This window comes from Elephas maximus, chromosome 1, assembly GCF_024166365.1.
Source record: "Elephas maximus indicus isolate mEleMax1 chromosome 1, mEleMax1 primary haplotype, whole genome shotgun sequence".
Classification (NCBI taxonomy): domain Eukaryota; kingdom Metazoa; phylum Chordata; class Mammalia; order Proboscidea; family Elephantidae; genus Elephas; species Elephas maximus.
The window spans coordinates 10,155,030-10,172,932 of record NC_064819.1 but is presented as its reverse complement, the minus strand read 5'-3'; the positions used below and the strand labels follow the sequence as shown (position 1 = coordinate 10,172,932).

The 17,903-nt window shown below is 40.6% G+C and overlaps 1 protein-coding gene across 5 annotated transcripts in view; it reads right to left on the bottom strand.

Moving 5' to 3' along the window:
- The window catches only part of CFAP91 (cilia and flagella associated protein 91), an 88,133-nt gene that overhangs the window by 51,967 nt on the left and 18,263 nt on the right, over positions 1-17,903 (bottom strand). For all 5 annotated transcript variants that reach the window (XM_049877325.1, XM_049877333.1, XM_049877343.1 and 2 more), the window contains 2 exons: positions 8,164-8,345; positions 1,006-1,183 (listed from right to left, as the gene is read on the bottom strand). In XM_049877325.1, coding sequence (XP_049733282.1) covers positions 1,006-1,183; positions 8,164-8,345 — 360 coding nt within the window. The remainder of the gene's footprint in view (positions 1-1,005; positions 1,184-8,163; positions 8,346-17,903) is intronic.

The following is a 17,903-nucleotide window of genomic DNA, read 5'->3' as shown; positions in this document are numbered from 1 at the left end:
GTATATGTCATTTTTTTTTTTTTTTTGAGAAGATGCGTATGTCTCCAAATTACATCAAAAAATTTTAAATTCCTACAGACAGGATTGCATTACCTGACACCTACTTAGCCCCAAACACTGTTTTCTATTTAATTGCAAGCTGTTGCCAAAGCATCTCATAGTTTGGATTCAGACTTCATCAGGCACTGCAGAAAGATAAACATATTTTTAATTCAGAACCAAGCTGAGTCCCTGACTCTCAGATGTCTGACAGTAAGCACACTGTCAGGGACGTGGTAGCACCGCAACCAGCGATAAAGGGCCTCAGCACAGCCTGGAACGAAGGGCAATCCTGACAAGTTTCCTTGTCACAATTTTTTTGATTCTTGTCATTTGTACATACTCTTCCAGTGACAACCTTATTACTGAAACTATTATCAGTTAAAATGATCGAAAATGCAACCAGAAGTACTTAAACAGGCAGTTATTTATGGGCTGTGAGCTCATCTCTTAACTGAAGAATTCCACAGTTTGTCTTTTAAATAGAAAATGCTCCATCAGTTCTAGAAAGAACCCGAGGTGTCCTGACTGTGAGTCCAGTTCCAGAGGGGACAAGAGACAGGACCAGCTGGAGGTGGGACAAGAAGTGGGCCAGGTCTAGGATGGTGGCACTGGCAATGAACAGGAACGGAGAGTCTGAAAGATATTCTGCAGAAATCAGTGGGATGCAGAGACAGTCTAGGTAGATACTAAAGAAAAAAGGGAAGAAAAGAAAAAAAGATTGCCTCAAGGAATTGTTTAAATCTGGGTTCCCTGGTGAGCTTCTTCCCACATAAAGAGCACATTATACATTTTAATGTAATTGAAGAAAGAATTATAAAGAAAGGCCTAGAAACCTGATTTCCTAGTTCAGCAGGCTGAGGATTGCTTTTAAACCCATACATTGGGAAAAGTGTGTTACAGACAAAAAGTATTAACATTGCTTCCATCAGTGCAAGAACACTTGTCTGGGTGACTGTAACCTACTTTTGAATCTCCTGCTCTCTGAAGGCCCACTCCTTCCTCTCCATGGCATTCATCATCCTCCGCCTCTTCTCATACTGGGTGGTGTCAGTCAGAAGGGGAAGGGTGGCTTCCCAAGTGCGCTTCTCCCGGGCCCGTTCTATCATCTCCACCTCGGCTTGTCCAGCTGGGAGCCCTCGGCCTTGAGGAGAAAGCAGCCAAGAACATGTTAGAAATAAGGGGGTAAACTCACGTACCTGCCAGTATATCATTTACTTCCTTCTGGCTCCTATCCTCTAAATTCAAGTGTTGTTGCTGGTAGACGCTGTCTAGTCAACAACATAAACAGTGACTGTACACGTGGGCCTCGCCAGATGGAAGACACAGGAAATTTAAAGGTGATGACAGGAAGAAATATGAAGAAAATTCCTCCAGATGTGCCTCGCGGTTTGTGTTGGTTGTACCCCCCACTGCTTTTTGTTGGTAATGAAGCTATAAGACAGTCTGGTTGCATCTATGATGCCGGAAAGTATTTGAAGAATATTGACAGATGACTGAGTAATCACACCTTGGAAGGCCCCTTATTAGGTAAATCTATATTATGAGATACAAAGAAATATCAAGGTCCTGAGGTGGGAAAATATGATGAAGGGTAGGGAATTTGTTGGACCAAGATAAAAAAACAGAATTTTTTGTAACAGCTGGGAATTCATCATATTTGCATTTTACCCTGTTATAACCCTTAAATTTCCTGATCAGTCCAGAGACACTGGCTGAGACCCGACCTTACTTATGCCTCCCTGGGCCAAATTTTAGGGTCCCCATCATACTCTGGTGGCTACCAAACCCACTGCCGTCAAGTCGATTCCGACTCATAGCGACCCTATAGGACACAGTAGAACTGCCCCATAGGGTTTCCAAGGAGCGCCTGGCGGATTTGAACTGCCGACCTCTTGGTTAGCAGCTGTAGCACTTATCCACTACGCCATCAGGGTTTCCCTCTGGTGGCTAGTACCTTTAAAGGTAGCCTTGATTTACTGCATCATCCTTTTGGAACCAAGAGTGAGAGATGGAAATGAGGGGCTATAATGGGTTCCTATTTGGTCCCTATACCCAATAAACACTATAATCCTGTGTATGTTGCGTTATGGAATATTTATTCATTCAATCTTCCATTTCACTAATTTACTCTTTGGCTCTGTCTATTTTATTTCAAAATCTACACTTTTCCTTCCTAATGATTCCAACTGGTTCTTTTTTATAATCTTCGTTCTTGTTTTCATTGTTGTTATCCTCCCTTTATCTCTTTGAGGATATAAAAAATACTTTCCAAATCCTTTCCAGATTATTGCATTTGCTCTATTTCTTCTGGGATTTATTCTTCCATTCCCCTTATTTATTTATTTTTTTTGTGGGTAACTCCTGGTATCTGTGGTCCTTAGGTGCTTTGTAATTTTGGGGTTGAGATCATCTACAGATTTCTCTCATGAGCACCCTGGGCACTACCACTCTTTGACCTGGCAAGATAGGCTCCTCCCAGGCCTCATTCTTTACAGCCTTTCTTGTACTTATATGGTGAGGAGTCCATGGGATCATACCCACCTGGAGCTACTCTCACCCTTAGAGACCCCGAAGTTCCTTGCACTAAATGGGTCTTTTCCAAGGATTCAGACTCATGAAACAGACTATGCCACTGTTTTTGCACTCTTAAGCCCAAAGAGTGGCCAAGCAGCACCTGCTGGCAGGGATGTGTGAACGACAGAGACTGGAAAAGGAAGCTGGAGTGTGATCACATGCATGCATGCCACATCCTTACGATGTGAAACATAGCCAGAGGTGAGAAGAGTAAAGGGAAAACCAGAGACAGGCTCTCCTCTTGCCACACATTCTAGCAAGGAATACCAAGATGTCTAAGAATTCTAAATCTAAACTTATCCTTTTAGCTTGTTAAAAAGATATACTATGGAAGGAGAAAGATAGGACATATTTTACTCAACATTTGTTAGCTTGATTTATCATTTTTAAATATTTAGACATGTGGTGGAGCCCTGGTGGCGCGGTGGTTAAGAGCTAAGGCTGCTAACCAAAAAGGTAAGCAGTTCAAATCTACCAGTCGATCCTTGGAAACTTTACAGGGCAATTCTATTCTGTCCTATCAGGTTGCCATGAGTCGGAACTGACTTGACGACACCTAACAACAACAGACATGTGGTATGTGGTCCTCCATTTGAACCCCTGGCCAGGGCCCCACAAATGGTAGGAGTAGGCCTGACTTAAAGAAGTTTTGTTGAAGCTATGACCTCAGTTCTACCTGGGGTGGACCTCCAGATTAGGCTTTAGGCCTGGTAAAGCATTTCTGAGCCTCCACATGGGTGTCTTACTTTAGAGGACCTGGCTTTGGCCCTCCTGCGGCTCAATGTTAAGCCTCTACCACCAAGAGGAGAAACCCGAAGCCCCAGGTAGGAGTACCTGGCTCAACTCTGGCCATAATCTTAAGCTGGCAGCCCCATCTATGTGCAGGACAAAGGTTGTTCCCTCTCCAGTTTAGGAAGTAGCTCAGGTCTGAGGCCTGACCATTCACAAGCCATTTGACTTCAGCACCATCAAAGATTCCCAGATATTTCTTTGTTTTAGAAAGAAGTCTCCATTTCCAGGCTAAGGAGATTTTCTTCCTTGTTTTTAAGTGTAACTATATGCTTATTAATTTTGAACTCTTCTTTATATTTTTTATGTGTATAGAGCAGTAGGGGAAGGTTTCAGTATATTTTTAATCCATCATCTAGACCTGAAAGTAGGGGCTCTGCTTTAAAGCACGGCTGTCAAGAATACAAAATCTGATTCATAAAGTGAGCCAGGAAACAAGAACCAGAACCGGAGCCCAGATATGGACATCTTCTTTACCTGTGACATAGACGTGATCACAGCGCTCCGTTACGGTGCGGGAAACAAAAGTGATCTGCTTTTATTGCTCTATGTTTTGTTGTGTATATTTCCCCACAATAAAATTTTTTTTCCATTTTTTTTAAAGTAATCTACTCTTATTTTTTTTTATTTGTTGTGCTTTAGGTGAAAGTTTAAGAGCAAATTAGTTTTTCATTAAACGATTAATATACGAATTGTTTTGCGACATTTGTTGCCAACCCTGCCATATGTCAACACTCTCCCCTTCTTGACCTCAGGTTCCCCATTTCCATTTCTCCAGTTTTTCTGTCCCTTCCTGTCTTCGCTTTTGGGCTAGTGTGCCCATTTAGTCTCGTACACATGGTTGAACCGTGTGTGTTATTGTTTGTTTCATAGGCCTGCCTAATCTTTGGCTGAAGGGTGAACTTCAGAAGTGGCTTCAGTTCTGAGTTAAAGGGTGTCCAGGGGCCATACTCTCAGGGTTTCTCCAGTCTCTGTCAGAACAGTAAGTGTGGTCTTTTTTTGTGAGTTAGAATTTTGTTCTACATTTTTCTCCTGCTCTGTCTGAGACCCTCTATTGTGATTCCTGTCAGAACAGTCAGTGGTGGTAGTCGGGCACCATCTAGTTGTTCTGGACTCAGTCTGGTGGAGGCTGTGGCAGTCATGGCCCATTAGTCCTTCGGGCTAATCTTTCCCTTGTGTCTTTGGTTTTCTTCATTCTCCTTTGCTCCAAACAGGGTGGGACCAGTAACTGTATCCTAGGTGGCCACTCACAAGCTTTTAAGGCCCCAGACACTACTCACCAAAGTAGGATGTAGAACACTTTCTTTATAAACTATGAGCTAGATGTCCCCTGAGATCATGGTCCCCAGCCCTCGGCCTAGTAATTAGGTCCCTCAGGGAGTCTGGATGCGTCTATGAAGCTTCTATGACTTTGCCTTGGTCAAGTTGTGGTGACTTCCTCATTATTGTGTACCATAATCTACTTTTAATAAAAAATCATTATTGTAGATCAGCTATCTCCATGTCCTTGAATGAGTCCATTAACCTCTCTGGTTCTGTTTTCCTAGCTGCAACCAAGAGAGTTAGACAAGCTAATTTCTAGCCATTTTGAAACGCTCCCTTCTCTTATTACTTTTATAGTTTCACTAATACAGTCCTAGGTTAGATTTTATTATATCCTAACAGTGAACTTGTGACCGTAAAAGTTATTTAGCATTTCAGATACAATATCAAAAGAAATTATCCAAACGAGCCAATTTTGGGATAACAGTAGTGTCTAAAATACTTTCAGCTCTTGTTTTCGAGCGGTCGCCACAAAGAGAGTGGTTCTGAAAAGCTGCATATTTATTTTTCCCCTTGGACTTGATTTTGAAAAAAATGTTAGTTTAATTATTCCAGAAAAATTGTGACACAGAAAGAATATGGGCAATCCACCAAAGACACGTACGGACTCGAGGGACCCAGCAGTCTCTGCCTCTTCTCGTGGAGGTGGAATCTAGAAGAGCGTTACCAGAAAGACCTGTCCATTTAAAAGCATGCTGTGTCAGCATCCCAAGGCATACAAGCACCTGACGAGAAGTATGGAAATTGGGGGGGGAGGGGAGAAGGAACCCACTCATCATCTAGGTGCCCTAACGATTATCTGAGGGGAATTTTTCCTTCTAGTCTTTTTATAGGCATTCATTTTCATAGTTATAAATATATGTATAAATTTGTATCCTGGCTATTTTATTAAACCTTACATTATTCAAATGTCATGCCACTTATCATTGTAACTGTGCTGTTTTTCTTTTAATAGGACTATACATAAATTGAAAAAAATATATCTTTCCAATCTGCTTCACTCTTTTTTATTACCTACGGGCCCTTAAAAAAGCCATTAAAATTTTGCACTCTGTGCTCTAAGAAATATTTAGTTTGGTTATCACGGTATAATTTGGTTTCTATCGTGTGCCTCACTGTAGCCCTTGTACCTTGGTAGGAATTTAAAGCTGGACAAATGAACCACCAGAGTGGGATGGGCCTGTAGCTGAGACAACGGTACCAATGGGCAGACTTCTTTGTTAAAGCTAATAATATTTATTCCATCCAGTGGTGGAATGAAGTGTTAGATTCTTTTTTACTTTTCCCATCAAACTAGATTCCAGCTAAATAATTCTGTGGAGAAGACGATAAGGAGTGTCAAGTATATTGAATATTAGAATGAATGGCCTGGCTCACTTTCAACTCAATTACCATTCTATCAGTAACCGTTAAAAAAGAAGATAAAACATAGTCTTTGAAACCGGTACCTCTGCTCGTTAAGAAAGCTAAACATTAAAGCACACTCTTACGACTCATTCTCAACTGAGATTGTACAATTAACAAAGGGGTACTATCTGAGAAACCTCACATCTGATACTCCTCTGTGTTCATTCTAGGACACGATATCTATTTAAAATGACTTCTTTTTAACATAATTTTTGCATTTCTGCAGAATATAATAGATCAATTCTGACATTAAAATTTTTACATGACTAAGTGAACTATAAAAATCTGATTTTTAAGATCTGCTAAAGTGACAGACTAGCTATCTCAAATATTCCAAAGCTATGTAAGTGCTGGGTGGGGAGAAGAAGGGACAAACCATGGAATATTATAAGTTGACTAAACTACCAAAAAACAGCTTTCAGAATTTAGCTATTAATCTCTAGTCTACTCAGACTTACACAGACCTAGAGTACACACTGAAAGAAATTAAGGACAGCATAAATTAAACCTTAACCCAGAAAGCGAGTGTCAGTTCATCTTTGCTGATTTATCTTCTCCCTGCCTGTCAATTGCTGCGATCTTATAAGGCTGCTACATTATAACAAAACCTTAAGTGGAAACCTAAAGCTGGAGCTTACATATACTTTTTTTCCCACTCATTGCTAGATGAAAACAGAAGGTTAAAATGCCATTGTAAACAACTAAATGAGAGGTACTAGGTAAATCATTTGTGTTGGTGACAAGGTGTTGGTACCTCTAAGAAAGAAAACACTGTGAAGCTCCTCTTTTGAAAGTATGCTTAAATAAGCTATTATTTAAAGCTTGAGAAGTTGTTGAAAAGCTAGAGAGTTGGTTTGGTATAAAGCAAGCTCAGGGAGGTATGGGGTATGGCACAACCCTGGGAGCAGGGGCCCCTAGTTCTGTGGCTAACTATGCAGCCCTGAATAAGCCTCGGTGCCTTATTCAATAGAGTGAGCTGAAGAGGACTAGCTCTAAACACCTCCCTGAATCCTCGCACACCACCAAACGCAAACAATACGGTGCAGGTGGGCAAAAACCAGAAAGTCAAAAAAATTTAAATCTACATGCTTTCCATTCATAATAGGATATCCTCCAATTTGTCTTTCTAAATGTCAAACTTGACATTTTTTTCCTTGCTTCTCCCTATTTCCAGGCCCTTACAGATAACTTAAGATGCTGGATACCTATTAGCTTGCTGTTTAATTAAAGCAGTAAGTAATGAACTATATTCTAATAAAGCCACAGCTCAAACAAATTCTTGAACAAAGAAGAGCCCATATTTTAAAAAGGTCTAAAACTATTTCCAATTTTATTAAGAATTTTTAACAGTCAAAGCAATTACATGGAAGTAACACCCCTATAAGAAAGCAACTTGCTTAAAAAGATTAATAGAGTAACAGGCTATATGTTTTGAATACATGATTTTTCTTTCAAAACAGTTTATTCTCTACAACCAATAAAGTACTATTAGCATAATGAGTTGTGAGAATTGACTAAAACAATGCAAAATATATATATAATAATATGTCTACTGTCAACTTCATACGACCTTTTGAATATTCCAATGAAATAAATTATATGAGAGCTTTTATAAACCATAAGACAGTTTGGCAAAATAAGATATAATTATTACATATATATGAACGTACATTAAATATTATACACTCAAACTGATGTGTGAAGAAGGAATATGGAGGCCTCAATGAAAAGGAGCTGATTCCTTGGGAGAAACAGGTGGGAGAAGGGAGGTAAGTATTCAGGTAAAGTAGCTACAAAATTAAACTGAAATATAACTAGCTTCAGGGACAGAGCACAACAAACCCACATACAAGGAAAAAGAACTATCTTTCTTTGAATGAAAGTAGCAAAAAAATTATGAGTCTATGAAGTGACTCTGTTGAGCAAAACACTTTAAATAGCACCACTTTAAACCAGTTGACTCTATGTGTGTCATTTCTAGAACTCCATACTGTCACTTGCAAATATTAAAAATAATTACCAACTCACCCCAAGTTAGAGTAGCCAGGGTCAGGAGCTCAGGGACTGAGTCCTGACACACTACGTATTCAGGAGAATAAGGATCTGTCTGGACTTCAGAGTCCCGGTAATCGGTCTGAGTGCCCACAGCACATTTTGAAGGGATGGGTGGGTACTTAGTAGAGGCAGGAGGAAAAGTATATGGTTCTGCCCTAAAAGGGGAAAATTATTTTAAAAATTAAAACTTGATAGGTTCAGTTAGAATACTATATAACCAAAAAAAACCAAACCTGTTGCTGTCGAGGTGATTCTGACTCATAGCAACCCTATAGGACAGAGTAGAACTGCCCCATAGCGTTTCCAAGGAGCACCTGGCGGATTCGAACTGCCGGCCCTTTGGTTAGCAGCCATAGTACTTGAGCACTATGCCACCAGGGTTTCCAGAATACTATATATATAAAAAAAAAAAATAGTCAAGTAGAAATACAGAGCTTCACTAATTCCATCCCCTCCTTTAAATGCTGATAGATGCAAAGTTATAAATCCATTGGATTAGGCCCTATAATCTTTAGAGAATTGTCTTGTTAACATCACCTCTGCCAAATTACGGAGGGGGTACAAAAGTAAAAACAAACAAACAAACCCTGTGCATTCACAAAAGAGCCTATTTCTATGTGTATCATTGGGCAAGGGTAGAGTACAGGGCTATAAAAGGTGGACTCTAGAATGTCATGTAGTAACCCCTGAACCTGTTCAGAATTGCTACAATCCCTGGTGTCTTTCTTTTCTGCAGTCAATCACACACTCAAGCTTAGTAGTTCCCCTGCAGGAACACAGGAGCAGAGAAAAGAGAAGAAACGCTTGCTGCTTTTTTAAAAGGTTTTTCTGGATAGATGACTCAATAATAAATGCTGGGATCCCTTGGTTAACCATGTGGAAAGTTACCTCACCCCTTGCAAAAAAAAAATAAATTCCAGGTATTTTAAAAACTTTAATGTAAAAATGAGACTTTGAAAGCACTAATAGGAAGCATGAGTAGATATATATATATCATCTTTGAGTGATCCCCCAAAACAAAACAAAACAAAAACAAACCCACGGCTGTCAAGTCAATTCCAACTCATAGCGACCCTGTAGGGCAGAATAGAGCTGCCCTGCAGGGTTTTCAAGGCTATACACCTTTTCAGAAGCAGATTGACACATCTTCCTCCCACAGAGCAGCTTGTGGGCTCAAACTGTCAACCTTTCAGTTAGCAGATGAGCGCTTAACCACAGCACTGCCATGAAGGAAATCTTTTTAAGCATAATCAAGAGCCAGAAACTATACAAAGAAATTTAAGTTTAAACTTCTATACCTCAAAATACGAATAAATTTAAAAGACAGATGACAAACTGAGGAGAGATTTTGCAACATCTTTATGATAAAAAGTTAAATCGCCTTTCTACATAAAAAGTTTTGTAAATAAAGAAGACAGTTGGCTTCTCCACAGACAAATGGGCAAAAGACCATTCACAAAACAAGAAATAAAACTGCTAACAAACAAATGAAAAGACAATGAACATAACTAGTAATCCACGAAAAGTAAATTAAAACAGCAAGATGCTCTGTTATTACATATGACCTAAACAACACTGGTGGTGCAGTGGTTAGGCGCTCTGGCTGATAGCCAAAAGGTCAGCAGCTGGAATCCACCAGGCGCTCCTTGGAAACTCAACGGGGCAGTTCTACTCTGTTCAGCAGGGTCACTATGAGTGAAAACCAGCTCGATGGCAATGGGTTTGGTTTTGCTTTTTGGTAAGCAAAGAGTAAACAGATTGAAAGTACCTAGCATTGATAAAATTGTAGAGAAACAGGAATTCTCATAAACTGTTAATGGAGATACAAATGGGTACAACAAAGAGATGGTTCCATTAAAAAAAAAAAGTCAGAGGCAATGGGAGCCTGCTTACATATGAACACAGCATATCAGCTTAGCTCTAAAAAAATATAATTCAAGCCATAATAAGAAGCACTTATTTGGATGTTGAATCTGAGAGGCAACAAGTACATTAAATTGTTTTTAATGCAGAATTCTCACTGGTGTTGAAATCATTTTTCATCAGTTGCTATGAATTTCTAATACATATGGACAATATAGGATGTTTATGGTCTTACATTTTCAGAAGAAATTATTCTACTATTAGAAATTCTAGTAGGGGAAGTAGCAATCCGGCTTTACATCATCCCAGGTCATATAGTATAGTCATCATTAGCCAAAATCAAGAGAATAAATGATTGCTTTGCCAAATTGAATAATTACATATTTGAACCATGTGAACAAATGTATAATGACTACGTTGTTGTTAGGTGCCGTCGAGTCGGTTCTGACTCATAGCGACCCTATGCACAACAGAACGAAACACTGCCCAGTCCTGAGCCATCCTTACAATCATTGTTATGCTTGAGCTCAGTGTTGCACCCACTGTGTCAATCCACCTTGTTGAGGGTCTTCCTCTTTTCCGCTGACCCTGTGCTCTGCCAAGCATGATGTCCTTCTCCAGGGACTGATCCCTCCTGACGATATGTCCAAAGTATGTAAGATGCAGTCTCGCCATCCTTGCTTCTAAGGAGCATTCTGGCCGCACTCCTTCCAGGACAGATTTGTTCGTTCTTTTGGCAGTCCATGGTATATTCAGTATTCTTTACCAATACTACAATTCAAAGGCATCAACTCTTCTTCGGTCTTCCTTATTCATTGTCCAGCTTTCACATGTATATGATGTGACTGAAAAATATAATGACTATGATAAGGTTTAATAAAACCTTCTAAGCTTTCTGATGGCTTAGTATTCTTATAGCTGGCTGAGAGGAGAGGATGCTACCGTGACACAATTGTTGTAACTTACCACACCGTTTCTTTCCTAACTCATTATTTTCTCCAATCTATTCTTTTTTATCCCATTTCAATTGGTTGTGTTGTTGCTGTTTGGTTCCGACTCATAGTGACCCCATACAACAGAACGAAAGGTTGCTAGGTCCTGTGCCATTCTCACAGTCGTTGCTATGTATGAGCTCATTGTTGCAGTCACTGTGTCAATCCATCTCGTTGAGGGTCTTCCTCTGTTTTGCTGACCCTACTTTACCAAGCATGATGTCATTCTCCAGGGACTGGTCCCTTCTGGTAGCATGTCCAAAGTGCATGAGACAAAGTCTCGCCATCCTTGATTCCAAGGAACATTCTGGCTGTACTTCTTCCAAGACAGACTTGTTTCTACTTCTGGCAGCACATGGTTTATTCAATATTCTTCACCAACACCATAATTCAAAGGCATCAATTCTTCGGTCTTTCTTATTCATCGTTCAGCTTCCCCATGCATATAAGGAGATTAAAAATATCATGGCTTGGATCAGGCACACCTTAGTTCTCAAAGGGACATCTTTGCTTTTCAACACTGTTAAGAGGTCTTTTGTAGCACATTTGCCCAATGCATCACGTTGTTTGATTTCTTGACTGCCGCTTCCATGGTTGTTGACTGTGGATCCAAGTAAAATGAAATCCCTGACAACTTGAATATTTTCTTCATGTTATGATGTTGCTTATTGGTACAGTAATGAGGATTTTCTTTTTCTTTTTTTATTGTAATTTAGATGAAGGTTTACAGAGCAAACTAGTTTCTCATTAAACAATAACAGACATTGTTTTGTGACATTGGTTGCCAACCCCAAGACATGTCAACAATTTTTCCTTTTCAATCTTCAGTTCTGTTACTAGCTTCCTGTCCCCTCCTGCCTTCCAGTCCTTGCCCCTGGTCTGTTGTGCCCATTTAGTCTCGTTTTGTTTTACGGGCCTGCCTAATCTTTGGCTGAAGGGTGAACCTTGGGAGTGACTTAAGCACTTAGTGAAAAAAGGTATCCAGGGGCCGTACTATCTGCGTTTCTCTAGATCAGTGAGTCTGGTATTTTTTTGTGAGTTAGAATTTTGTTCTGCAGTCATCTCCAGCTCTGCCCAGGACCCTCTATTGTGATCCCTGTCAGAGCAGTTGGTGGTAGTAGCTGGACACCAGCTAGTTGTGGTGGGCTCAGTCTGTTGGAGGCTGTGGTAGTTGTGGTCCATTAGTCCTTTGGACTATCCTTCCCTTGTGTCTTTGGTTTTCTTCATTCTCCCTTGCTCCAGACAGGGTGAGACCAGTGAAGCATCTTAGATGGCCGCTCACTAGCTTTTAAAACCCCAGATGCTACTCACCAAAGTAGGGTGTACAACATTTTCTTTATAAACTATGTTATGCCAATTGAGCTAGATGTCCTCCATCGTTTTCTTCATGTTGAGGTGTAATCCACACCGAAGGCTGTAGTCTTTGGTCTTCATCAGTAAGTGCTTCAAGTCCTCTTCGCTTTCATTAAGCAAGGTTGTTTCATCTGCATATCTCGGGTTGTTAATGAGTCTTCCACCAATCCTGATGCCATGTTCTTCTTCATATAGTCCAGCTTCTCAGATTATTTGTTCAGCATACAGATCGAGTAAGTGTGATGAAAGGATACAACCCTGATGGGCACATTTTCTGATTGTAAACCACACAGTATCCCCTTGTTCTGGTTGAACGACTGCCTCCTCATCTATGTACAGGTTCCTCATCAGCACAGTTAAGTGTTCTGGAATTCCCATTCTTCAGAATGTTATGCACAATTTGATATGATCCAAACAGTCAAATGCCTTTACACAGTCAATAAAACACAGGTAAATGACTTTCTGGTATTCTTTGCTTTCAGCTAAGATCCATCTGATGTCCTCTTCTGAATCTGGCTTGATTTCTGGCAGTTCCCTGTTGATGTACTGCTGCAATATTTTTTGAATGATCTTCAGCAAAATTTTACTTGTGTGTGATATTAATGATATTGTTTGATTATTTCTGTATTCAGTTGGATCACCTTTCTTTAGGATGGGCACATATATAGATCTCTTTCAATAGGTTAGCCAGGTAGCTGTCTTCCAAATTTCTAGGCATAGACAAGTGAACACCTCCAGAGCTGTGTCTGTTTGTTGAAACATCTCAATTAGTATTGTTAATTCCTGAAGTTCTTCTTTTTAGCCAACACCTTCAGTGCAGCTTGGACTTCTTCCTTCAAAACTGTCAATTCTTGATCATATGCTACCTCCTGCAATATTTGAATGTTGACCAATTCTTTTTGGTACACTGATTGTATTCCTCCACCTTCTTTTGGTGCTTCCTGCAACCTTGAATACATTGTCCATAGGATTCTTCAAAATTGCATCTCAAGGCTTGAATATTTTCTTCAGTTCTTTCAGCTTGAGAAATGCTGAGCATGTTTTTCCCTTTGGTTTTCTAACTCCAAGTCTTTGTACATTTCATTATAATACTTTGTTTTCTGGAGCTGCCCTTTGAAATCTTGTGTTCAGCTCTTTTATTTCATCATTTCTTCTATTTGCTTTAGCTACTCTAGGTTTATGAGCAAGTTTCAGGTCTCTTTTGATGTCCATTTTTTTTCTTTCTTTTCTTCCTTTTAATGACCTGATTTGCTTTCTTCATAAGTAATATCCTTGATATCATCCCACAACTTGTCTGGTCTTTAGTCATTAGTGTTCAGTGCATCAAATCTGTTCTTGAGATGGTCTCCAAATTCAGGTGGGCTATACTCAAGGTCATATTTTGGCTCTCATGGACTTCTTTTAATTTTCTTCAGCTTCAACTTGACCTTGCATATTGATGGTCTATTCCACAGTCACCCCCTGGCCTTATTCTGACTGATGATATTGAGCTTTTCTCTCATCTCTTTCCATAGATGTAACCAATTTAATTCCTCTGTTTTCCATCTGGTGTGGTCCACATGTATAGTAGCTGTTTATGTTGTCGAAAAAGGTGTTTGCAATGAATAAGTCATTGGTCTTGTAAAAGTCTGTTATGCGATTCCCACATCATTTTGATCACCAAGGTCGTATTTTCCAACTACCAATCCTTTTTCTTTGTTTCCAACCTTCACATTATCAATGCATCTTTATTGCATGTTTGATCAATTTCAGACTTCAGAAGTTGGTAAAAGTCTTCAATTTCCTCATCTTTGTCATTAGTGGTTGGTGCATAAATTTGTAGGACTGTTGTGTTAACTGATCTTCCTTGTAGCCATATGGATATTACCCTATCACTGACAGTGTTGTACTTCAGAATAGATCTTGAAATGTTCTTTTTGACAGCAAATATGATGCCATTCCTCTTCAATTTATCATTCCTGGCATAGTAGATCATATGCTTGCCTGATTCAAAATGGCCAATACCAGTCCATTTCAGCTCACTAATGCCTAGGATATCAATCTTTGTGTGTTCCATTTCACTTTTTACAACTTCCAATTTTCTTAGACTCATACTTTGTTTTTTGCACATTCTGCTTATCAGTGAATATCTGCAGCTGTTTCTTCTCATTTTGAGTTGTGCCACATCAGCAAATGGAGGTCCTGAAAGCTTGCCTGCATCCACATCCTTAAGGTCGACTCACTTTGAGGAGGTAACACTTCCCCAGCTGTATTTTAAGTGCCTTCCAACCTGAGAGGCTCATCTTCTGGCAATATATCAGACAAAGCTCCACCGCTATTCATAAGGTTTTCACTGGCCAGTTTTTTCATAAGTATAACACCAGGCCCTTATTCCTAGTCCATCTTAGTCTGGAAGCTTCACTGAAACCTATCCATCATGAGTGACCCTTCTAGTACAACAAACTGACAGCTACCCAGACCCAGTGGCGGCTGATTTTAGGGCAGGGTAACATGTGAATAAGAAGGAGCAATGATCCCTTTCCTACTATCTCCCCAACTTCAGTGAGGGCCCAAACCAGAGAGCCCACACATCTGCTCCCTGATGGGATTGATCCCTGCTTTGTCCAGGCTTACAGGCTCTGACTTTGGAACCCTTGCAGTGGCCACTGCTGCTCTATTCCCCCGTCTTAGTTATCCAGAGCTGCTCTAACAGAAATACCACAAGTGGATGGCTTTAACGAAGAGAAATTTATTCTCTCTGTCTGGGAGGCTAGAAGTCCGAATTCAGGTCACCAGCTCCAGGGGGAGGTTTTCTCTCTCTGTTGGCTTTGGGGGAAGGTACCTGTCATCAATCTTCCCAGGTTGAGGAGATTTTTAGCACTGGGAACCCAGGTACAGAGGATGCACTATTCTCCTGCTTCTTGTTTCTTGATGGTATGAGGTCCCCAATATGGTAACATCCCTCAGGGTGATCAGCCAGCAACCTGGCGGCAAGTTGATTACACTGGACCACTTCTACCACGGAAAAGGCAGTGGTTTGTTGTTACTGAATAGACACTTGCTCTGGATACGGATTTGCCTTCCCTGCTTCTGCCAAAACTACCATCTGGACTTACAGAATGCTTTATCCATAGTTGTGGCATCCCACACAGTATTGCCTTGGATCAAGGGACTCACTTCACAGCAAATGAAGTGCAGCAGTGGGCCCGTGCTCATGGAATTCACTGGTCTTACCATGTTCCAATCATCCTGAAGCAGCTGGCTTGACAGAATGATGGAATGGCCTTCCAGGGACATAATTACGGTGCCAGGTACCTTGCAGGGCTGGGGCAATGTTCTTCAGGAGGGTGTATATGCTGTAAACAAGCGTCCAATATATGGTGCTGTTTCTCCCATAGCCAGGATTCATGGGTCCAGGAATCAAGGGATGGAAATGGGAGTGGCACCACTGACTATTATCCCTAGTGACCCACTCTCAAAATTTTTGCTTCCTATCCCTGCAACCCAATGTTCTGCAGTTCTAGACATCTTAGTTCCAAAGGGAGGAATGCTCCCACCTGGAGACATGTCACTGATTCCATTGAAATGGAATCTTTGGGCTCCTTATGTCTCTGGATCAACAGGCAAAGAAGGTAGTTACCATACTGGCTGGTGTGACCGATCCTGATTACCAACAGAAATCAGACTGACATTATGAAATGGAGGTAAAGAAGGGTATGTCTCGAATGCAGGAGATCCCTTGGGGCGTCTCTTAGCTCTGCCATGCCCTGTGATTAAAGTCAACGGAAAACTACAGCAACTCGATTCCTACATGACTGCTAATGGCCCAGACCCTTCAGAAATGTTGGAATTGAGTTAAGAATGCCACCTGGCCACTTTGGGCTCCTTATGCCCCTGGAACAACAGGTAAAGAAGGTAGTTACCATACTGGCTGGTGTGACTGATCCTAATTACTAAGAGGAAATCAGATTTATATTACATAATGGAGGTAAAGAAGAGTATGTCTGGAATGCAGGAGATCCCTTAGGGCATCTCTTAGTACCACGATGCCCCATGATTAAAGTCAATGGAAAACTACAGCAACCCAGTTCCAACATGACTACTAATGGCCCAGATCCTTCAGAAATGAAGGTTTGGGTCACCCCACCAGGCAAAGAACCATGACCAGATGAGGTGCTTGCTGAGGGCAAAGGGAATATGGAATGGGTGGTGGAAGAAGGTAGTTCTAAAAGCAAGTTACAACCACGTGACCAGTTGCAGAGATGAGGACTGTAATTATGGTATTTCTGCCTTGTATGTGTGTTAGTTGTCTCATGTCAGAAGAAAGTTTGACTTTAAAATTGTCTTTATTCAGAGATTATGTGTGGTTTAAGGAGACGTGTACAGGTGCCAAGTTGACAAGGGATGGACAGTGATCATTAAGGCTGTGTGTCAACTTGGCTGGGCCATGATTCTCAGTGGGTTGGCAGTTATGATGTAGTCTGGCAGTCGTGCAATGATGTGATCACTTCCATGATGAGAATTGATATTATGCGATCACCTCCATAATGAGATCTGCTGTGAGTAGCCAATCAGTTGAAAGGGAGTTTCCTTGAGGGTGTGGCCTGCATTGAATATATGTGGACTCTCTGGCAAGGCTCATGGGCTTTCGCTCGCTGTGGATCCTGCACGTGGTTCCTGTTCGTCTGAGCAGCTTACATGCCATCTTGCCTGCCAATCTTGGGATTCGTCAGTCTTCGCTGCCTGTGAGCAAGGGTCCTGCTGTCTGACCTACCGATTCTTGAGTTCGTCAGCCCCTGCGGTTATGTGAATCAGGAGAAGTCTCCAGACCGACCTACGGATTTGGGACGTTCCAGCCTCTACAACCATGTGAGCCATTTCCTTGATATAAATCTCTTTATATAGATATTTATATGCTTTACTGGTTTTGCTTCTCTAGAGAACCTAGCCTAAGACAACCCCCATCCAGGGCCTTCCTCCTCTACCCTTGCCCAAGCAACAGGAGCATCCACAGTCTGCCGCACCCGCAGTCTTCTAGATTTTTCCTTCCAGCACCAACAAAGCTGCACACAAAGAGCAACTTCACAAGGTTAGCAGATCTGTTACCATGAACTCTACTGTTCATAGTAGAGCTACATAGTGGAATACTTTATGATGTTAACATTTTATCCTCCTTGTCAAGATGCTTTCATAGAGTCTACCCATTTGGTGATCCCATTATTTTCTGCTTGTAATTTTTTGTTGATACCATGTGTTCTCAATAAGATGTTAAAGAGTTGTGATATCGAATAACTTTTTTTATCACAACTTATATACATTTTATATCAGAACCCAGAATATATATATATACGTGTGTGTGTGTGTGTGTGTATATATATATATCTGAAACAAAAGCTATAAATAAAAAACAACTTACCCATAATACATCTGATACTTTTGGTAAATTTGTACTCATTCTATTTCATTTTTTAAAATGTTGCTCATGACTCATAATCTTCCAATTGTTTGTGATCCACAGTTTTCAAA